At 40.1% G+C, this 22,263-nt stretch overlaps 1 protein-coding gene across 5 annotated transcripts in view; it reads right to left on the reverse strand.

Moving 5' to 3' along the window:
- Positions 1 to 22,263, reverse strand: part of HDAC8 (histone deacetylase 8) — a 290,590-nt gene that overhangs the window by 10,345 nt on the left and 257,982 nt on the right. For 2 of the 5 annotated variants that reach the window (XM_066249901.1, XM_066249900.1), the window contains 2 exons: positions 19,867 to 19,972; positions 6,156 to 6,228 (listed from right to left, as the gene is read on the reverse strand). In XM_066249901.1, coding sequence (XP_066105998.1) covers positions 6,156 to 6,228; positions 19,867 to 19,972 — 179 coding nt within the window. Of the gene's footprint in view, positions 1 to 6,155; positions 6,248 to 19,545; positions 19,572 to 19,866; positions 19,973 to 22,263 lie in introns of those variants that run through there. The other 3 variants (XM_066249902.1, XM_066249905.1, XM_066249904.1) reach the window with 3 other exon arrangements.

A 22,263-nucleotide genomic window follows, 5' to 3' on the forward strand; every position in this document is an offset into this window, starting at 1 on the left:
CTTCCCCCTTCTATCACTCTCTTCTCTTTCTAAAATCAATAAATCAAATCTTAAAAATAAAATAAAGTAAAATAAAGTGACTATTCAAGTGAAAAAAATGTGTTTGTGTCACTCAAATGGTCTCTCATACAGAGGTACTTGAGGCACATTTTGAGGGGAAAATCATTATAGGGATTGTTCTTGGAAAGCTGGTCCCAGACTGCTCTGCCACCATTAGCCTCTGTAGCCTCTAGTATCTGAGAATCTTGGATGATGCACACCTCCACCCCACCCATCTCCCATCATCCAGCTCCCTCAGCCCAATCTGGTCTTTATCTCTAAATTCATTTCACAAGCCTTTACTACTGATGTCTATAATGGGCTAGGCCCTATGCTGGGTTCTGGGATCACAGAGGAGAACTAGACACAGTTCTTCTTTCAAGGAGCTTTTAGTCTAGTGAGGAAGGCATATATGGAGACAAACACATCATAGTCCAGGGGTCGGGAACCTATGGCTCGCAAGCCAGATGTGGCTCTTTTGATGGCTGCATCTGGCTTGCAGACAAATCTTTAATAAAAAAAATAATAACGTTAAAAATATAAAACATTCTCATGTATTACAATTTATTCATTTCCTACCGCTTATGTTCATGGTTGCAGGTGGCTGGAGCCAATCACAGCTGTCCTCTGGGACAACACCAAATTTTTATTGGATAATGTGTAATGTACATGGGTCGTTGTATGGCTCTCATGGGATTACATTTTAAAATATGTGGCGTTCATGGCTCTCTCAGCCAAAAAGTTTCCTGACCCCTGTCATAGTCCATAACAACAAGGCAATTAAATACCAGTCTGCAAAGAGTGCCCAGGGCATACAAATAGAGGGTGTGGAAGGCTTTATAGAGGAAGTGGCATCTTGATGAGCATAGAGGGAGAGAATGTTCCAGGCAGTAGGAACAGAGCAAGGATGTATAAAAGTAGCTGTGAACTTTTTGTGGCAGAGCACAGGATGAGGGTCAGGACAGGGGACAAAAGGGATGGAGAGATGGTCAGAGGCCAGAATATCCAGAGTCGAGAAGGCCATGGTCTTATCCTAGAGGACATGGGGAGCCTGTGAATAATTTTTTAAGATGAAGAGGAGATCCATCTGGTGTGTTTGAGGGCTAGAGAAAGTTTTGCAGCTGCTGTCCCTTCACCACCAGGCTTGAGGGTCTCACATTCTACCTAGAAATTATGGCAGAACAAAAGATTTTTATGGGGCATGTGTTGATATGGATGGCTGATTTCGTCTTAGCTCTTAATTGTCAACTCTATTGCTTCCCTTGGAATGTAGATCTCTCTTGTCATCAGAAAGCCTTTCAATGATAATTAAGTATAACCACCAATTACCACTTGCCTGCCTCTGACCTGAATTAGAACTTGAGACTGTGGATTAATCCCATCAGGCTTCTGGCATTTACAAGATATCAGCACTTAAAGCATGCTACCCTGATGGTTAGGGTGCTCTGGTCTTAGCTTGCAAGGGACTGCTGTAACCTCAAATGGAATCAAAGCAATTTCTAAAATAGCCTGTGATTCATTTTTTCTTCCCTCCTGTGCCTAAATCTGTTGGATCCATGTGGAGGGATAGGCACAAGGAATTGAGGTGACATCACAGAAGTGGGCTGCTTGCCTGCCAGCCAGTCAGCCTATGGAGCTCACCCTCCAAGTGGTTTATCTGCTGGGAAATGTCTCCTAGGCATTTTGGAGTTACAGCTCCAGGTTCTTTGGTCCATGTGCTTTCTCCATAGTATTTCTTTTTCAGACAAAACTTCAGGGCTGGGAAATCCAGCATAATGGGAATAGCAGTGGCAGGAAGAATAATACCACCTTACATCTGTATAATGTTTTAGACTTGTGAAAGCCATTTGCTCCATTTTGCTCCACCCAAACACCAGTGGGAAATGGAAGCTGGGACTTTAGGCCTGAACCGGAGACAAACCATTGCTCTCTTGCATAAAGAAGTTAAATGCTGACAGTCCCCATTCACTTCAAGGCATATCATGATTAGGCCTTGGATGCCACCTGAAAGTCAGAGAGACTCCTTTCAGCTTCTAGGTGCTTCCTGGAAGGTAAATTCTCAGGATGATTGCCTGGCAGGCACAATCTATTAACCATGCCATCCTGATTGAGCCAGTAAGGACTGCCAGTCTTAGCACTGCCAATTCCTTCTGCACATTCTGGTTTACAGTCCCAGTGGTCCCAAAGGCCTTTACTGGAGCCAAAGGCATGGCTGCTAACTGGAGTACTGAAGGTAGGGTGTGTCATGAACATCTGGAAGTGCCAACAGCTGCCAGAGTAGCTCAAGGCCCTCTGAAAGGAAAAACCACAATTCGAGTCATATTAGCCATCACAACGAACCCTGAAGTGAAGGGTCACTGAACTCAGCTGTGAACAGCTGAGGAGTGTGGTGGAGGGATTCTTTCCTTGGAGGAGCCATAAAAATAGTTCTGCAGTGGTCTCATGTTTGCTCTGTGATCTTCCAGCACCTGGTCTCAGCATAGCTTGAAGTCCCCAGTGCTCCAAGTCAGCATGAGGTCTCCTGGCCTAACTCCCTCCCCTGACCCACGCCAGCATCATGGCTGCCAGGCCAGGCCAGAAACTGAAGGGGTGTCATACTCTTGCTTGGCCTTCTTGTTTTATTTTATTATTATTCTTGTTTTAGCATGCATGCATGTGGTAGGGGGGGGAGAGAAAGACAGGAAGGAAGAGAGATGAGAAGCATCAACTCATAGTTGTGGTACTTTGGTTGTTCATTGATTGCTTCTCATATGTGCCTTGATGGGGTGGGCACCTGCCGAGCCAGTGACCCCTTGCTCAAACCAGTGACCTTGGGCTTCAATCCAGAGACCTTTGGGCTTAAGCCAGTGACCTCACATTCAAGCTGGTGAGTCTGCACTCAAGTCAATTAGCCACGCTCAAGCCAAATGAGCTGCACTGAAGCTGGCGACCTCAGGGTTTCGAACCTGGGGTCTCAGCATTCCAGGATGATGTTCTATCCACTGTGCCATCGCTGGTCAAGATGGTCTTCTTGGTTTTAGATTAGATTTCAGTGCTCTCTGTGTTTGTGTGTTTGTGTGTGTGTGTGGGGGGGTGGAGGACAATGATGGAAGCAGTGAGCTACGGGTGCTCAGCTATATTGTGAGAGTAGGTGATACTATTGTGAGAGTAGGTGATACTACTCTCGTTGATGCTGTAGCTGCCACCACCACCAGTGCAAGATGATAGATGTTGGTTAGTGCCATAAAAAATCTTTGTAAACCAAAACACTGCACTCGGGCAATCCTGTCTTTTGGAAATTTTGGCAGAGACCCTTTTGAAAGTTGAATCTGTAAACGTATATGTGGAAAGTGACTGGCAGAACAGAACATCATCCCTCCAAAGGACAGAAGCCTCCAAACACTTGTTTTCCAGCTCACGGGGGATATGTGTGCCTAGGAAAATAGATTAAGGATCACTGCCTCAGCCTGTTTCAGAGATGTGAATAAAAATCTTGGCTTGGGACTGCCTCCTCTCTGGTTGACTGATTTTTAAATTGATTTGTATTTATTGGTTAATGAAATTAAAGTTGTAAAAATGATAACAGAAACACAATAAATCTCTCCCACAACTGGCTGTTTCTATGTCACTATGGTGCATTCCTCACTTTGATTACTTCAAAGTCTATTATTTTGTTCTCAATTATTCTGTTTTTCTGGCACGGCAGAAAATCAATTTGTTTTATTTTCTCTTATTCATGCACTCAATTATGCTCTTCGGGCACATTTAATCACTTTGATGTTTTCCTTTTATACCCTGTCTCTAGGCGCTTCAGTTGCATTGCTGCCAACGGGCAAGTAGGACTAATTTGCATGTCACAATAGACTTGAAATTCTAACTCAATTTAGAAATCTTTATGAAATCTCCCTCCAAAATATACTTGAAGCTGAAAAGAGGCAGAAGGATATTGGAAACTAGGAGACTATAAAGATGCTACATTTTCTCAAAACACGTAAGAGCTCTTTGGTGGCCTGACTGTGGATTGGGGATTTCCCTGTTCAGGGACAGAAGAGGAGTCCATGTGATAAATTGTCTGCAGATCTTCCTCTGGAACTTTATGGTGAGAATCCTGAAAAGGCTGCCCCTTGAGACAGCACCTGAGTCTTATTTGGTTAAAGGGTCTCTGGGTAGACTGAGAGAATTGTCAACAGTTAGGCATTCCAGAACCCAGAATAGTTCACCTTATTTTCTCCAGTAAGTTCTAACCTCCCTTTTGCCCCTTAGTTATTTTAGAGCTAAAGACTAGAAGGAATAAGCAATCTAGTTGTTTTATGCATGTACTTTGGACAAATAGGAAAAAATGCTTAATTAAATACATTAGAAGCCTCTAATTGTTCTTCAAAAGTTCTTGGTTTGCTGTATACAACAAGCAACAGCTCTATCAGGCAGAAGAAAAACTCCATATTTCCTCTTCTAAACTTTGAGTATGATCTTCAGTTTCTCTTGTGGAATCCCAGCTCTGCATGTACTTGCTGTATGACTTTTCACAATATAATCAGCCTCCTTAAGCCTCAGTTATCTTATTTGTTAAGTAGGGGTAATAATGTTATCTACCTCAGAGACAGATTTGCTTTCCAAACTCTGATACTGTAAAAAAAATTCACCATATTAATATACCACTTATATCTCTTATGCAGACTCTTTTTAAACTTCACCTCATCTTACAATGATATCTGTGAAATCAAAGAGTTTGATGAGATAGTTATAATTCTATTTTACATTAAAACATATATATATAAACCAAATTTATTCCTGCCTTGGGGTCTTTGATCCTGCTTTTCCCTTAATCTAGAATGTTATTCACTTCAATATTTGCAGAACTGTTCCTTACTTCATTAAGCTCTATTCCCAAATGTCTTCTACTCAGGGAGGACTTTACTGACCACCCTATCTAAAGAAGCACCCTTTCTGAATTTATCAGTAACCAACACTAAAAATTTATTTATTTGCTTACTGTCTATCTTCCCCACTAGAATGTAAGCTCCATTATGGGCAAGGCCTTTATCTTTATTTTACATTTTTATCTTTATTTATTTCTATCTTTATTTACATTCCTATCACCAGCGGTTGGAATAGGACTTGGCATATATTAACACCAAATACATATTTGTTTAATAAATGAAACATTTACACACAAAAAAATTGGCCTAGCAGTAACTAGGTTCCCCTTCCATACCACCAGGGTTGTGCCAGAGAACACAGAATGGAAAGCTAGGACTTTCATTCCTGCTCAATGGCAAGGAGGGCCACACACCACTGTGCCTGAAGGGGCCACATGGGGAGCAGTGACAATGTGTCACTCCCATTCCTGGCTAGGTTGGTATCAGTGAAGGTCTAGTAGGGACCCTGAATTTCTACTCTTGCCAAACAGTAATGAGGTAACCATCTTCCTCCAGGGCTGTAAATGGCAGTTGAGTGGGGAATCTAGACTTTTATCCCCACCTGAAGGTAATGGGGTTATGCCACACTCCCCTGCCTATGTGGTATGCAAGGAAGCCTGCTAAAACAGAAGATTTAAATAAGATGCAGGATTTCATAAAAGTATATAAAATGTTCAGGATATATTAGAAAAATCAGTCATACCAAGAACAGGAGACCTTCAACTTGAATGAGAAAAAGACAATCAACAAACGCCAATATAGAGATGTTGGAAATATCTGACAAGAAGTTGAAAGCAGCCATCATAAATGCACTCACTGAGCAAGTATGAACATACCTGAAGCAAAAGAAAAAGTAAGCAGTCTCACAAAGAGATAAAGAAAAGAAAAATTGAACAGAAATTTTAGAACTGAAAAATACAATGAGGAAATAAAAAACTGAACAGATGGGCTCAATAGCAGCATGGTGGGGCAGAAAAAGAATCAGTAAAACTGGAATATAAAATAATAGCAACTATCTGGTTTGAACAAAAGACAAAAAATTGTCTTAAAAAATGAGCAGAACCATAAGGACACAGTGGGGCCATGGTAAAAGATCTAATATCCATGTCACAAAAGTCCCAGAAAGAAAAGAGAAAGACAGTGGACTGAAAAAAAAGCATATATTTGAAGAAACAATGGCTAACAATTTCCCAGATTTAACAAAAGACATATACCTACCAAGCTGGATCTCCAAGCTGGATAAACCCAAAGCAATCTGCATCAAGACTCATCACAATCAAATTCCTCAAAACTAAAGAAAAAGAGAAAATCTGTAAAGTAGCAAAAACAGAAACAAAGGTTTATTATAAGGGAAAGATATTTTGAATGTCATTGGTTTTCTCATCAAAAGCCATGGAGGCCAGAAGGAGGTGGTATGATATTTTTCAGGTGCTAAAAGAAAATAACTATCAACCCACAATTATATATCTAGTAAAAATATCCTACAAAAATGAAAAGAAATTGAAGATATTCTTAGAGGAAGGAAAAGAACGAGAATTTGCTGCTGCTAGACCTAACTTAAAAGAATAGCTAAAGGAAGTTTTTAAAATGGAAATAAGTTATAAAACAAGGAATCTTGCAATATCAAGAAAGAAGAAAGAACAATGGAAAGAATAAAACTGTGGGTAAATAGAATAGATTTTTATTCTTCTCTTGAATTTTTAAAATCATTTTGATGATTGAAGCAAAAATTAAAACACTTTGATATAGTTCCAAATATATATATTGGAAATATTTAAGACAATTATACTATAATTGGGGGAGGGAAAGGGACTTAAAGGCAGACAAAATTTCTACACTTCACTTGAACTGCTAAAATGTTGACACTGGTAGACTGTGGGTAAGATACCCAGAACAACTATTAAAAAGCCTATGCAGCCTGACCTGTGGTGGCGCAGTGGATAAAGCATCGACCTGGAAATGCTGAGGTTGCCGGTTCGAAACCCTGGGCTTGCCTAGTCAAGGCACATATGGGAGTTGATGCTTCCAGCTCCTCCCCTCTTCTCCCTCTCTCTGTCTCTCTCTCCTCTCTGCCTCTCTCTCCTCTCTAAAAATGAATAAATAAAATAAAAATAAATAAATAAAAAGCCTATGCAAAGAGATATGCCAAAACCACTATAGCCTGACCAGTGATGATGCAATGGGTAGAGAACTGACCTGGGACACTGTGATCCTAGGTTTGAAACCCTGAGGTCCCTGGCTTGAGTGCAGGCTCACCAGCTTGAATGCAGGGTCTCTGGCTTGAGTGTGGAATCATTTACATGATTCTATGGTCACTGGCTTGAAGCCCAAGGTCACTGGCTTGAGTAAGGGGTCACTGGTTCAGCTGGAGCCCCCGGTCAAGGCAGTATGAGAAGTAATCATATGCCTTTTCATCCACTCATCCACTGACAGACACTTGGGCTGTTTTGTTTCCAGATATTGGCTATTGTAAACAATGCTGCAATAAACATGGGGGGCATATCTTCTTTTGAGTCAGAGATTTGGTAATCTTAGGATACATTCCTAAAAGCAGGATAGCTGGGTCAAAATGCAGTTCTATTTTTAATTTTTTGAAGAAATGCCATACTGTTCTCCACAGTGGCTGCACAAGTCTGCATTCCCACCAGCAGTGCAGGGGGGTTCCTTTTTCTACACACTCTTGCCAGCACTTATCATGTGTTCATTTGTTAATGAGTGCCATTCTGACAGGTATGAGGTAATATCTCATTGTGGTTTTAATTTGCAATTCTCTGATGATTAGTGGCGTTGAACATTTTTTCATATGCCTATTGGCCATCTGTATGTCCTCTTTGGAGAAGTGTCTATTTAGTTCCTTTGCCAATTTCTTTTTATTTTTTTAGTACTTTTCCAAAGTGAGAAGCAGTAGGGGAGGCAGACAGACAGACTCCCGCATGTGCCCGGCCGGTATCCACCCAGCATGCTCACCATTGGGCGATGCTTGGCACATCTGGGGCATTGCTCCGCTGCAACTGGAGCCATTCTAGCGTCTGATGGTCATGGAGCCATCCTCAGCACTGAGCTATCTCTGCTCTCATGGAGCCTTGGCTGCAGGAGGGGAAAGGAGAGATTGAGAGAATGGAATGGGGGAAGGGTGGAGAAGCAGATAGGTGCTTCTCCTGTATGCCCTGGCCAGGAATCGAACCCAGGACTTCCACACGCTGGGCCGACGCTATACTGCTGAGCCAACCGGCCAGGGCCTGCCCATTTTTTAATTGGATTGTTTACCTTCCTGGTGTTGAGTTTCAGAGGTTTTTAAATAAATTTTGGTTATTAACCCCTTATCAGATGTATTAGCAAATATGTTGTCCCATGCTGCGAGTTGTCTTTTTATTTTGTTAATGGTGCCTTTTGCTGTGCAAAAGCTTTTGAGTTTGATATAGACCCGTTTGTTTATTTTGTCCTTCATTTCACTTGTCCTTGCAGATAAATCAGCAAAAATATTTCTACAAGTGATAGCGGAGATTTTACTGCCTATATTTTCTTCCAAGATGTTTTATAGTTTCGCAACTTACATTTAAGTTTTTATTCATTTTGAGTTTACTTTTGTGAATGGTGTAAGTTGGTGGTCTAGTTTTATTTTTCTGCATGTACCATTCCAATTTCTCCAACACCATTTATTAAAGAGACTCTCTTTACTCCATTGTATACTCTTACCTCTTTTGTCAAATATAATTGACCATAGAGGTATGGTTTTGTTTCTGCATTCTCTGTTCTGTTCCATTTATCTGTATGCCTGTTCTTATGTCAGTATCAGGCTGTTTTCATTACAATGGTCTTGTAGTATAACTTAATACCAAGAAGTGTGATACTTCCCACTTTATTCTTAATTTTCAAGATTGCTGAGGCTATTTGTGTTCTTTTTTGGTTCCATAAAAATTTTTGGAATATTTATTCTATATCTTTGAAGTAAGCCAATGGTATTTTAATAGGAATTGCATTGAATTTATAGATTGATTTGGGTAGTATAGACATTTTAATGATGTTTATTCTTCCTATCCATGAACACAATATATGCTTCTATCCATGAACACAGTATATGCCTCTATCCATGAACACAGTATATGCTTCCACCTGTTTGTATCTTCCTTGTTTTCTTTTTTAAATGTCTTATAATTTTCCATGTAAAAGTCTTTTACGTCCTTGGTTAAATTTACTCCTAGGTACTTTATTCTTTTTGTTGCAGTAGTGAAGGGAATTGTTTCCTTAATTTCTCTTTCAGACAGTTTATTGTTGGTGTATAAAAATGCCACTGATTTCTGAATATTAATTTTATATCCTGCCACCTTGTGAAATTCATTTATCAGGTCTAGTAGGTTTTTTGACTGAGATTTTAGAATTTTCTATGTACAGTATCATGTCATCAGCAATATTGATAGTTTTCCTTTTTCTTTTCCAATTTGGATGCCTTTTATTTCTTCTTCTTGTCTGATTACTGTGGCTAGGAGTTCCAAAACTATGTTGAATAAGAGTGGGAAATAGGGGAATGGAACCCCTGCCTTGATCCTGATCTTAAGGGGATTGCTTTTTTTTTTTTTGCCTATTGAGTATGATGTTGGCTGTGGGTTTGTCATAGATGGTCTTTACCATGTTGAGGTATAATCCCTGTATTCCCACATTGCTGATAGTTTTGATCATAAATGGGTGCTGGATTTTATCAAATGCTTTTTCTGCATCTATTGATATAATCATGTGAATTTTATCCTTTCTTTTGTTTATGTTATGAATCACATTGATTGACTTGCAAATATTGTACCAGCCTTGCCTCTCTGGAATGAATCCCGCTTGATCATGATGTATAATGATTTTGTTGTATTGCTGGATTTGTTTTGCTAATATATTTTTTAATTTTTTCTTTTTTTATTAATTTTTAGAGAGGAGAGAGAATGAGAGAGAGAGAAGGGGGAGGAGCAGGAAGCATCAACTCCCATATGTGCCTTGACCAGGCAAGCCTAGGTTGAACCAGTGACCTCAGTGTTCCAGGTCAATGCTTTATCCACTGCACCACCACAGGTCAGGCTTTGCTAATATTTTGTTGAGAATTTTAGCATCTATGTTCATCAGGGATATTGGACTATAGTTTTCTTTCTTTGTAGTGTCTTTACTTGGTTTTGGAATAAGGATAATGCTCGCCTCATAAAAAGAGTTTGGAAGTCTTCCCTCCTCTTGAATTTCTTGAAATAGCTTGAGAAGGATAAATGTTAGTTCTTCTTTGAATGTTTGGTAAAATTCGCCTGTGAAACCATCTGGTCTAGGGCTTTTGTTTTTTGGGAGTTTTTGATAACTGTTCCAATTTCATTTGTTGTAATCAGTCTGTTTAGGTTTTCTGATTTTTCCAGATTAAGTTTTGGAAGATTGTATGTTTCTAGGAATTTATTAATTTCACCTAGGTTGTCCAATTTTTGGCATATAGATCTTCATAGTATTTTCTTACAATCCTTTGTATTTCTGCAGTGTCAAATATAAGTATGTTGAAAGTGAAAAGATAGAATAATATATGCCATGCACACTTTAATCAAAAGAAAGCAGGAGTGGCTATGTTGACATCAAATAAAGTAGACTTCTGAGCAAAGAAAATTTCTATGGACAAGAGAGGGTCATAACAAAATGATAAAAGGGTCAATCTACCAAAATGTTATTGCAATCTTAAATGAGTAAGCACCAAACAACAGAGCTTTAGAATACATGAAGCAAAAACTGATAGAGGTATAGGAAGAAATAGATAGGGCTACAGTTGGGGTTGGAAACTTCAACATCCCTTTCTCAGCAATCGATAAAGGAAAAAGAAGACAGGAAATGAACAAAGATATGGAAGAATTCAACAATGCTATCATTCAGCAAGGTCTAGCCCACATAGACAGAACACACCACCAAACAACAACAGAATACACATTATTTTCAAGCATTCACAGAACATATGCCAAGATAGACCACATAAGGGGCCATAAAACAAACCTCAACAAGTTGAAAAGAATTGACATTATACACAGTATTTTTTTCTGACCAGAATATATGCAAAATTATCAACCAAATATTAGCAAATTGAATTCAGCAATCTATATAAAAATATACACCATGACCAAGTGGGAGTTATTTCAGGTATACCAAACTAGTTCAATATTTGAAAAGTCAATCAATCTAATGTATTATATTAAAAAGCTAAAGGAGAAAAATTACATATATATCAGTATTGGTATCAACTGATTTAGAAATAGCATTTAACAAAATCCAACATTCACGACATATTGTAAGTGCTCAGAAAACTAGGAATATAGAGGGGTACTGCCTCAACTTGATAAGGAATATTTACAAAAATCTATAGTTATCAATATAGTTAATAGTGAAAGATTGAATGTTTTTCCTGGCCTGTGGTGGTGTAGTGGATAGAGTACCAACCTGGAACACTGAGGTTGCTGTGTTAAGGCACATACAACAAGCAACCAATGAACAGATAGAGTGAAGCAACTACTTCTTATACCCTGTCCCCCTGCCTCCTCTCTATGCAAAATCAATAAATAAAATCTTTTAAAAAAACTGAATGTCTCCCCTTTAAGTTCTGGATAAGGCAAGGATATTCGCTCTCACCACTTTTATTCAACACAATACTGGAAGCCAAAGTTAGCACAATAATGTAAGAGAAGAAAACAAAAGCATATAGATTAAAAAGGAAGAAATAAAACTGTCTCTTTGCAGATAAATGGTAATCAATGTAGAAAATCCTAAGGGATCTACAAGAAAAACCTAGGACAAATACATGAGTTGAGCAAGGTCACAGGATATAAACACAATATACAAAAACTATATTTCTATGTACTAATAGGAAACACATAAAAGCCAAAGTGAAAAACAGAATGACTCCAAAAAAGAAAAACTTAAGTATAAAGCCTGTTCAGGATATGTATGTTGAAAATTAAAAAATGCTAATGAAGGAAATTATAGAAGATAAATGGTAAGACATATCATGCTCATGGATTGGAAGACTCAACATTATAAAAATATTAATTCTCTCTGAATTGATATACAGGTTTAACACAATTCCTAACAAAATTATATCAAGATTTCTTTTTGTAGAGAAGACAAGATTATTATAAAGCTTATATGAAAAGGCAAAGGAACTAGTATAGCTAAGACAATTTTGAAAAAGAAGAAAGAGGAACCACTATAGTTGATTTTAAGATATTTTATATACCTATAGTATTCAAGACTTTTGGGAGAAATAGATATATAGATCAATGGGGAAGAAGAGAAAACCCAGAAAGATTGAGACTAAGACAGGAAGTTACCTTGTAGTGAATGAGAATTTTGGGAAGGGATGTGGTCATAGGGAGCTATTTGGATTTTCTCCCCCTGTACCAAACAGAAGAGGCTTTACATTGTGAGTTAAGGGGGGATCTGATTTGCAAAACAAATGGAAGCACCCTAGATTTACTAGGTATACCTAACAAAGGCAACAGCATCAGAGACATGTAAAATATTCATTCTCCAGTCCCTTATTTTTCCAGTTGTGTGCAGGTGTAATGACCAGAGTTTATAAACAAAAAATTGGGACATAAGATGTGATAAAATATTAATGTATCTTTAAAACATAGAAAAGGGATAAAGAACAAATAAAAAATTACCCATAATTCCAATTCTACCACCAAAGATAATTACTGTTAGTATTTTTGGCATATTTTCTTCTAGTTTTTTCTGTGCATGGCTAACACTCACATACAAAGATTACATATATTTACAAAATTCAGGCTATATATTATTAAATAATTTTGAATCCTGTTTTTTTCCACTTAACATTGTTATAATGAGCATATTCTTATGTCAAAAAAATCACCTTTAAACATTTATTTTTAATCAGCTGCAATAAATGATTCCATGTAGATGTATTGAGACATTGCATCAGACCTCAAATTCAACATGTCAAAACAGAACACATCAAATACGTGTTTCTGTAAAACTAACCTCCTTCCCCAACAGCTCCCTATCTCAGTTCATAGCCAGGCTGGGAAACTTAAAAGTCATCTTATTTCTGTTCTCCTTGACCTACTTTCAAGCGCTGTTGATATTCTCTTCCTACCAGCTCTCAGCCATTCGGAAGGAATAGGACAGGAAATATCTTACCACTACAGTTTCAGTTCAGGCCCTTGTAGGCTCATTGTTGGAATAGCACCATGATCCATCCAAATATCACTACATCGAGTCATATCCTAATTCCAGAATGAGAATGGCCCTCACTTTTCAGTACTTAGTCAGAAATTCAAGGAAACCCGCAATCTGCCCTGACCCCAACCCATTTAAGTTTCCCTTGCTTACAAGCACTTCCTTAGTCCTATATAGTCAAATCCTCATAGCCTTCTGAAAGGAGCCTCTCTAAAGTCATACTCCCCCACTTCTACATAGTGTCAGCCATTATATCCTCACTTAGACTTCTCAGCTGATTATCAGAAGCAGGGACCACATTTTAAATTTCTCTTATATTTCTCATGGCACCAAGCACATGAGACATGTCAAAGATTATTCATTGAGTGATTTATCTAGGCTTTACAGTGGAGACAAAATAATACTTTTTAGAATTAAACTGGTTCAGAACTCCATTTTGGGAGACATTGCAGGTTGTGTTGATGAGTAGACTAGACTAAGCAACACTGCCAAGGAGAGGAGGGGCATCAGGCCTGGATTTAAATCCTGTGGTCACCACTTACTAGTTATGTGACTATGGGCATGTTACACTACATCTTCTCACATGAGTTTTCTACCTTGTAAGGTAATTGTGAGGATTAAATAAGATGATGTATGTAAAGAATCTGGCACATGGTGCGGCACAGTAGGCTTTCAATAATGGTAGTTCCCACCTCCTGGAATTAGGTAGATATTTGAAGTCTTCATAAATAACCTGCAATGGTTTTCATGGTTTGTTGTTAAAAGCTAGTAAGTAACTGCATTGTTAACAGACTCCATTTTTATTTTAGAATTTATAAAATTTTCAGCATGATATATATTTTAAAATTTTTATTTATTGATTTTTAGGGAGAGAGAGAGAGGAGAAGCGGGAAGCATCAATTTGTAGTAGCTGCTTCCTGTATCTGCTTTGGCCAGGCAAGCCCAGGTATTGAACCAATGACTTCAGTGTTCCAGGTTGACACCTTATCCACTGTGCCACCACAGGTCAGGCAGCATGATATTTTTATAACTTATCTTTCTGTTTAAGAACAGCAATGACAACAACAACAACAAATATTTTTAATAATTATACTGTTTGGTAAAGCAAGAGAGAGGAACCTGGTCATTGGAGAAGCACAGGTTGGTGGTAAGCTGAAAAGCATCATACTAGGCTAAAGAGAAATAAAGGAAAACCCAGAGACAGCAAGGAGAGATAAAGGCTGGGTATCACAGAGATTCTCACCTGAAATCATGCAAATTGGCTCAAGGTATCCTCCACAATACTGCTCCAAAGTTCCTTCAAAAGCCTTGAAGCAAATGATCAGTCTATCTTAGAACAAACCTTGCCTTTCAACTTATCCTCATGGCTTCTCAGGAAGCACAAGAAAGTACGGAAGTAAGCTGAGTTGCCATGGTTTTGAGTCCCACCAGGCAGGAGTACTACCTCAAGCTTGGGGCTTCAGGAGGCCTTGGACATGCCCAGACCTGATGCCCCAATTGTTAGTCCCTAGAGGAATGTCAATCCCAGACTTCAGGCTGCTAGAGGAGGTTCTGGTCACAGCCAGCACAATGGTCCTCTGGAGAATGTTACTGGTAGATGTGTAAAGAGTCTCAACTTGTGCCTGAGGAACCATAAATGGCAGATGGGCTGGTGACCACAGCACACTTCAGGCAGAAGGAACTGGGTGAGTTGGCTTCTTTCATCTTCTGTTCTTCTGTTTTATTTATCTACTCAGCTAAAAATAGAGCTGGAAGTTTCAATTACAGTATGGTGGGATCATGGCAGTGGTAGAGGATTAAAGAGGGCTCAAAGGCCTAGGTTGGGCACTAGGATGTGAAGTGTTACCCATGGCTATCTTCGTCCCATTTCCAGGGAGACATCAGATTTTAGATGCTTTTTTCTGTCAGCACACGGAAGGAACCAGGTGTGCAGTATAGGGTGGGAAGAGTTTAATAGGGGCAATTAGAAAAAGCACATGGGAGATGATGGGTAGACTTGACAGGATAACACTGTAAAGAGAGAAGGGCACTGGAAAGGCCAAAAAGCCTGACTCCAAAGCCCCAATTCAGACGGACTTGGGTTTAAATATTCACTCCATCACTTATTAGCACAGTATTAGGAACATAGTAGAGACTCAGTAATTACTTGCTGAATGAATGAATATAGATGACCTTGGCCAGCTCACTTATTCTCTCTAATCTTCAGTTTCCTCATCTATAAGATAAATAATAGTTATTATTCTTATTATTTCACCTGTGTTGTCTCTCCCTGCACCTGCATTAGTTTGCTGGTCCATCTCCCCAACTCTGCACTGGAGAGGCTGACATAGTAAGCCTCCTTCATTAAGGGTCAAAAAGGGCAGATGCACACAAGGCCTTCTTTTCCCTCTTGTGTTCCTCCCACCCTGCTCCTTCTTACCTCCTCGCCCAATTTGTTTCCTTTCATATCACAGGCAAACCTGGGGTACTGTCTGGGAACTCAGAGCAAGTGCAGAAACCTTACAATTCCAATACATGCATATGCACAACTCCCTCTCCCTTCCCTGTCTCCACCCCCAGAAGATTGGGTCTGGGTGGCAACATGAAGTTTTTGCCCCCTTGGGATCTTTATTGATTCAAATGTCATCAGTAATGTATGGAATCATAAAAATGAGACTAAGAGACATGGACAAGAGTGTGGTGGTTACCAAGGGTGGGGGGGGAGGGAGGACATGGGAGGGAGGGAGGGAGAGAGTTAGGGGGAGGGGGAGGGGCACAGAGAACTAGATAGAGGGTGACGGAGGACAATCTGACTTTGGGCGAGGGGTTTGCAACATAATTTAATGACAAAATAACCTAGACATGTTTTCTTTGAATATATGTACCCTGATTTATTAATGTCATCCCATTACCATTAATAAAAATTTATTATAAAAAAAAAATGTCATCAGTAACGGACTAGAAAACCTCTACTCCTTTTTCCCCATGCAGAGCTAGCCGCCTCTTGAGGTTGATCACATCAGCATTGTTGTAGCTCTGGAAGGTTTACTGTGAGCCAACCCCTCTAGAGTACCTCAACCAGAAGAAAGGCAAACAAGTTTGAGCTCATGAAGATCGTGTGAAGATGATTGTGCAGTAGTGGTCATGAGCTAGGCTGAGTGAACCACTCTCTAACCAACATTTCCTATGAACAATGATATATCTTCAAGATTCATTGGCTTGAGAACAGCAATTTGTGGGAGCAAAACATTGCTTTTCTCTCTATAAGGCTAGAAACTTGAATTGATTATTCCTGGTTTTATTTTTGTCTTTTTTTTTCCTTTTGGATAGACTAATGGGCATAAAAGATGGAATAAGGTGTAGTCTAAATTTGTCTGTCACTCCAGTCATCCTGTGGCATGTGGAATGCATATCTGTAAGATGAACCTCCTCAGGTTCATCTTTGATCTCCAGTAGGTTACAATTTCCATCTTTTGTGCTTCTGAGGGATGTGGTGAGAAAGAAAAAACCCAAGCTCAAAAGCTAAACAAATTTAACTAAACATACTGGCTCACTTCTCTCTCATAGAGTGGAGCTTAATTCATCCACTCCCTCCCCAAATGCAATCTATGCCTGTGTCCCCCCTTTGTTTTTAATGGGGGGTAGGTAGGGAGGCACATTGAGAAATGGCCAGCCCTGCTGAGGTTTTTATATGTAAGAAAAAATGACAGTCTTGTCAGCACGTTCAGGAAAACCTTTCAGAATGCAGAAAATTCAGCAGCCTTTCCACACTGACCATTGTCATGGCAACGCACTATCTGATAGCAGCATGTGTCACAACGGCTGGAGGGGCACAGTTTCAGAACAGCAGGTTAGCCTGTTTTTTAAAAGCAACATTTAAACTTCTTTGTAGCCTAATTTCTTCTAGGTTTATCTGAATTTCTTTTTGGTTTTGGACTTGTGTGCTCTGCTCATTTGCATGGCTAGAACACAAGACCTTGTCAATATGGTAAGAATGGCTGAATGGAAAATCTGAAGATTCCTAGTATGCTATTGTCACTCTACTTGCTGTTTGTCCTCTTTGGCTCCTCCCTGCCCACTCTCAACCATTTAGTTTCTTTCTTCTCTTCATCAATACTTTCCTATACACAACAGCTGTAACTCATCTGCTAACCTGTGCACTCTCATCATATTCTTTGATTATTTTCCCCTCTCATTTTAATAAACAGTATCCTAGAATCTTGGGGTTGGAAGAAACCGTAACAATAATTGAGTACAATCACTCTCCTCCAATGCAGAAACCTTTTTAATATTTGATAGGCAAATGACTGTCCAGTCTCTACTTGTAAATCTCCAGGGACAAAGACCTCATTCCTTTTTAGACAGACTGTTACACTTTGGACAGCTCTAATTGTTAGAAAAATTTTCCTTCTACTGAATGAAAATATGCCTTTTTATAATATATACCCATGGGTTCTAGGTCCTAGTTCTGTGCCCCATGACCACATTGTGTGTGTGTGTCAATGTCTTCTGCTGCTCTGTGACAGCCTTTCAAAGACATGAAGTGGAAACCACATGTGCCTAGTTCTCCTTTTTTCCAAAAGCCCCAGCTCCTTCAACCAGACCTCTTGGATCCTGGACTTCAGTTCTCTTCCCGTCCTGACTGACCTTCTGGAGCAAGCTCCTATTTGTCTAGGGCCCTTTTAAGGTGAGGTTAATAATGTATCAGCATCTCTAGTACCAGCATCTGTAAGCCACCTTGCCCTGGTGACTCACACTGAGCTCTATGTTGACTAAAATCCCTAACTCTCTTTCAGAGAAAATGCACCTAAACCATGTCTTTTTATCTTACATGTGTCCAGTTGCTTTTGAGGATCCATTTCCTGGTTCATACCTTCTCTCTCACTTCAATTTTGTTGTGTTTCAGTCAGAATATTGCTTTAACCAGTTAGGATCTTTTAAAAATATTGACTTACCTACATGTCTTCTTAGACTTTTTATTATTTTTTCACCAACCCTCAAACTAGTCTTTTATCTCAAATATTTTAAAAATGTATTCTTCTTTTGGGTTTCTTACCTTTCCTAGTTCTCTTCCCTTTGAATTACCTTCCTTATGTCTTCTCTTGCTTGTCATTTCCATTTCCTCAATAGCAAGATGTCACCATTCTCTGGAGATATGTGTCTGGGTACGTGTGCAGGAAAGCATGAGGGCATACAGATATCTGCACATATGTAGATGTGAGCAAGTAGCTGCAGAGGCTTGTTTAGTTTCTGTTTCTATTGCTTTGTATGTGCTTTACCAGGATTTAGAGCCTGGATGGGGGGGAAATGGCAAGGTTGAAGGAAGAGGGGTAAGAGAAGTTGGATCAGGTACAGTCCCAAAGGAAACAGGAAATGTGTCCTGGGTCTGAGAGGGGCAGAAGGAAACTAGAATGGGAACAGCAGTGTTAATTAGGGCTGCAGCACAGTGAGAAGGACCAGAAAAGGGCCAGGAACACAGGATTTTAAAGGCCTTAGAGGCTGGACGGGGAGGAAGATTTGGTTAAGAAGTGAGGACCTATGGGGTCAGTAGCCATTGAGAGGCCAGAGGGAGGTGGCTTGAAACTACAGGGTCAGGGAAAGGCAAAGGGCTATGGGACACTTTAGGGAGACCATAAGCATTGCTGTGAGTATAATTTTATGAGTCTATAACTTATGAGCTTAGATTTTTTTTAGCCAAAGGATCCTGAGACATGGGGTCCTTCCCTATGGACTTGGCTGTTGTCACAGACTGGGCTTTATTAGAGGATAGGGACTTAATATACTCCTGGACAAAGAACCCAGGACACATTGTGTCCCCTCAGACTAACTCTGGCACAGAATCCTTTCATGCTGGGTTCTATTCCAATGAAAGACTATTCAAAGGTAGAATTAGTTCTATGTTGTCATTATATGAATAAACATTGGGATTTCATGCTCCAGCATGGGCAATATGATACCCTTAGCTTCTCAATTCTGTAAATACTTAGGATCTCAAAAATTAACACATATATACAAATTTAATCAAACAGGAAAATGGATGTCAAAACTACTTTAAAAATGGTAAAGTGAGTTGACTTGTAAAGCAGCAGCTAGGGTTGGGAGGGGGACTCTATTGGAAGGCTGAGGGCAATGTTCCCAAACAGCTAGTAGATAGAGTGATCGAGAGGGCAATAACCTGATGACTGCCATTTTCCCTCTTTCCAGAGGCAAGAATAATTGTAGGCCAGCCTTAGGGAAGGTAAGGACAGAGCAACAGTCCCATCTATAGTGCTCTGTGCTCTGGTGAGACTGGGGAACCCACTTCCAGGGCATCTGAATCCCCAACATTCATTGTAGGCCCACAGTCTCTCAAGGCTATAATGGACCACACTGGAACAATTTGTTTGTGAGCACCCCCACCCCCATCTGACAAGTCTGAATTGACTTGAACTTACCTTGTCTCAAGAGGGTTTTACTGTTGCCCTTTGGAAAGAAAAAAGGGTTCCAGGATATACTTCAGAACTTGTTTTCCACTGGAGGTGCCTAAAACTGAACCTTTTGTGTCCCCAAAGGTGACATTAGCTGGCCAAATAACAATCCCAATCAGAGTGGCCAGTGTAGAATTCCAACTATAATCTAGCAGGCCAAAAAGAGGTTTCCCTTACCCATCAGTGAAAGGATTAGCCACCAAGACAAATGGTATTTGGGGAAGCCCCACTGATGGGCCACCACAAGCTGGGTGGAATGAAGAGGGCAGGACTCGAGGGGTGGTGCTCACCTTTGATGTAGTTGAGGATTTGCTGGACTCGGTGGGGCTCATTGCGGTCTGGCCGGCAGCTTGGCGTGATTTCCAGCACATAATCAGGACCATATGCTGTGAAAAACTGTAAGGGAAAGGAAAAGGCCAAAAAACAAACTAAACCACAAAAACCTCCAACTAAACCACAAACAAACAGGACAATAAAAAGAAACCCACCACCGTTGAAAAAGCAAGGGAGGCCCAGGTGGGCAGGGCAGGATAATACAACAGGAAGCCCTGTCCTTGTGGTGCCATTCCCCTTGTTTAAAACTTCCAGTGACAGTCCACTACTAAATTCTTTGGCTTGTTGTTCAAGGTTCTCTCTGGTCAGTCCTCAACTTTTCTCTCTAACCTTAGATCTTTCTGTCTCCGTGGAACCCTTCTCTAGCCTAAATCATACCATATTTTGTTCCTATCTTAGGGTCTTTGCCATTGCTCTTTCCTGGGGCTTACAAAGGCCCTCCCCCAATCCCTGCTGCCTTTAAAAAACTTCCCCATCCTTCCAGGCACAGCTCAAATGTCACTTTCTTCACAAAGCTGTCCTTCATTCTCCACCAATCCTCAGAGCATTCTGTGAGTACCTCTCTTATGGCCCTTATTCAACAAATAGATAGTGCTTGCCTGCATGTCACATACAGGTCACTGTTCCATCTGCTATGGGGGCTATGAAGATGGACAAGATCTTCTCTGGGGTCCTGTAGCTATCACAAGCATATTCTGCTTTGGATAGAGATTTTTCACTAGTGACCTGATCTCTCCACACTGGATTATCAGCTCCTTGAAGGCAGAGAGCACCTATGTCTTATTCATGTCATTGGTCCACACAGACCATAGCAACTGCCTGTTAGTTCTGGTTGTCTTGAATTCCCTGACCTGGCAATGTCAAACAAGTCTAGTTTCTCTACTTCAGTTTTCTTTCTCTGTAGTAGAGTTTATTTGTTTTTAAATCCAGGGAATCAAAATGAAGGTTTTTAAATTCTATTTCTAACTCACTAGATGACTCCTTGTGACCTTTGGTGAGTCACAATATCTGATTCAGCTTCTCTATCACGGCCTGCTTGGGGAAACCACTCAACAACAAAGGAAATCATTCAATTGGGCTAAGTCTTTGCATGGGAAATATGCAAAGCTGCTATTTCTGTTTAGTTTTTAACAGAAATAGTATTTGTGCACACTCTCCAGAGAGAAAGCATATGGTCCTTAGCGTTATGTGCTTTCAATAGTGATATTGTTAGATGGTAAGTAAGCCAGGGAAATTCAAATTCCACAGGAAAAAAAATGGTACAGAGGGCATAAAAAAGGGATCTTGATATGTGCCATGAATTTGATGTCTATTCGAAGAGGCCCAAAAAATAATGCAAGGTTATTGTCATTGATACCAAATTATCCTAGTTAAGACTCTGGTTGTGCATCTGGCACTGTAGGAGAGGTTGTAGAACAATCCCTAGGGATTCTAACAGTATAGCATCTTTGTGGAATCCAAGACAGAAAACTCTATACATTTAAATTAAAAGAAAAATGTCCAAGACTTATAATGTGTCAATGCTTATAGAATGAAGAGAGAGGCCTGGTTTCTTGCTCCAGGAGTTATTACTCTCTGATGTTTGAAGTCCCGAGTTCAAGAGATAGAGGAAGCCTTGAGTAGAGACTGTCTCTACCAAACACAGATATGGAACAGGAAGGGCTACCTGGATGACACATTCAGAAACTAACCCCCATTATGATCAGAGAAACTTGAGAGGTTTGTATTTTTATTCAAGGAGGGCCCCTCAGTCTAAGGCTGGAAATGTTGTGGCTTGGCTCTGGACAAGAAGGCTTCAAACAGGTGTGGCCGTCTCTCTTTAGGTGGCTTCACCTCCTCCAGAGGGTGTCAAGTTGTACACTCATTTCATGAGTACGGAAAAATGGGTTTAGAGAGAGCAACAGAAGAAAGGCAGCTGCAATGAAGCAGCCACCCTGAGAGACCCAAAGTCCTGGCATCAAAGTGTCATGAAAATCAGAGAGAGGTAGAGGGCTGCTGCTTCCATTTATGAAAGGAACACTTCTGATCCTGTCAGTAAGATGTGTGGTGAGCTGTCTGTTTAGGGCTGAGTATTTGGAACAACATGTCTTCATTGTGAGTGTCAACTACATGGTCACTTGCGCTCTCTGAACTTTAATTTCCTCTGACCAAGAGCACACGGTTACAAGAGAGCCAGCTGTGGTCAGAAATGCCATGTAACAGAACCGACCTTGCCAGGAAATGAACCTCTTGTCTTGGTTGCATTAGAATCAGGCTTCAGCTAACCACTAAATAACCCATTCTTTGCTGAAGCAGGCTGGTTGCAGGTAATAGCGCAGATTGCGTTCCTAAATACCTTCCCACATTTGCCAATC

Source organism: Saccopteryx bilineata, chromosome X, assembly GCF_036850765.1.
Source record: "Saccopteryx bilineata isolate mSacBil1 chromosome X, mSacBil1_pri_phased_curated, whole genome shotgun sequence".
NCBI lineage: Eukaryota > Metazoa > Chordata > Mammalia > Chiroptera > Emballonuridae > Saccopteryx > Saccopteryx bilineata.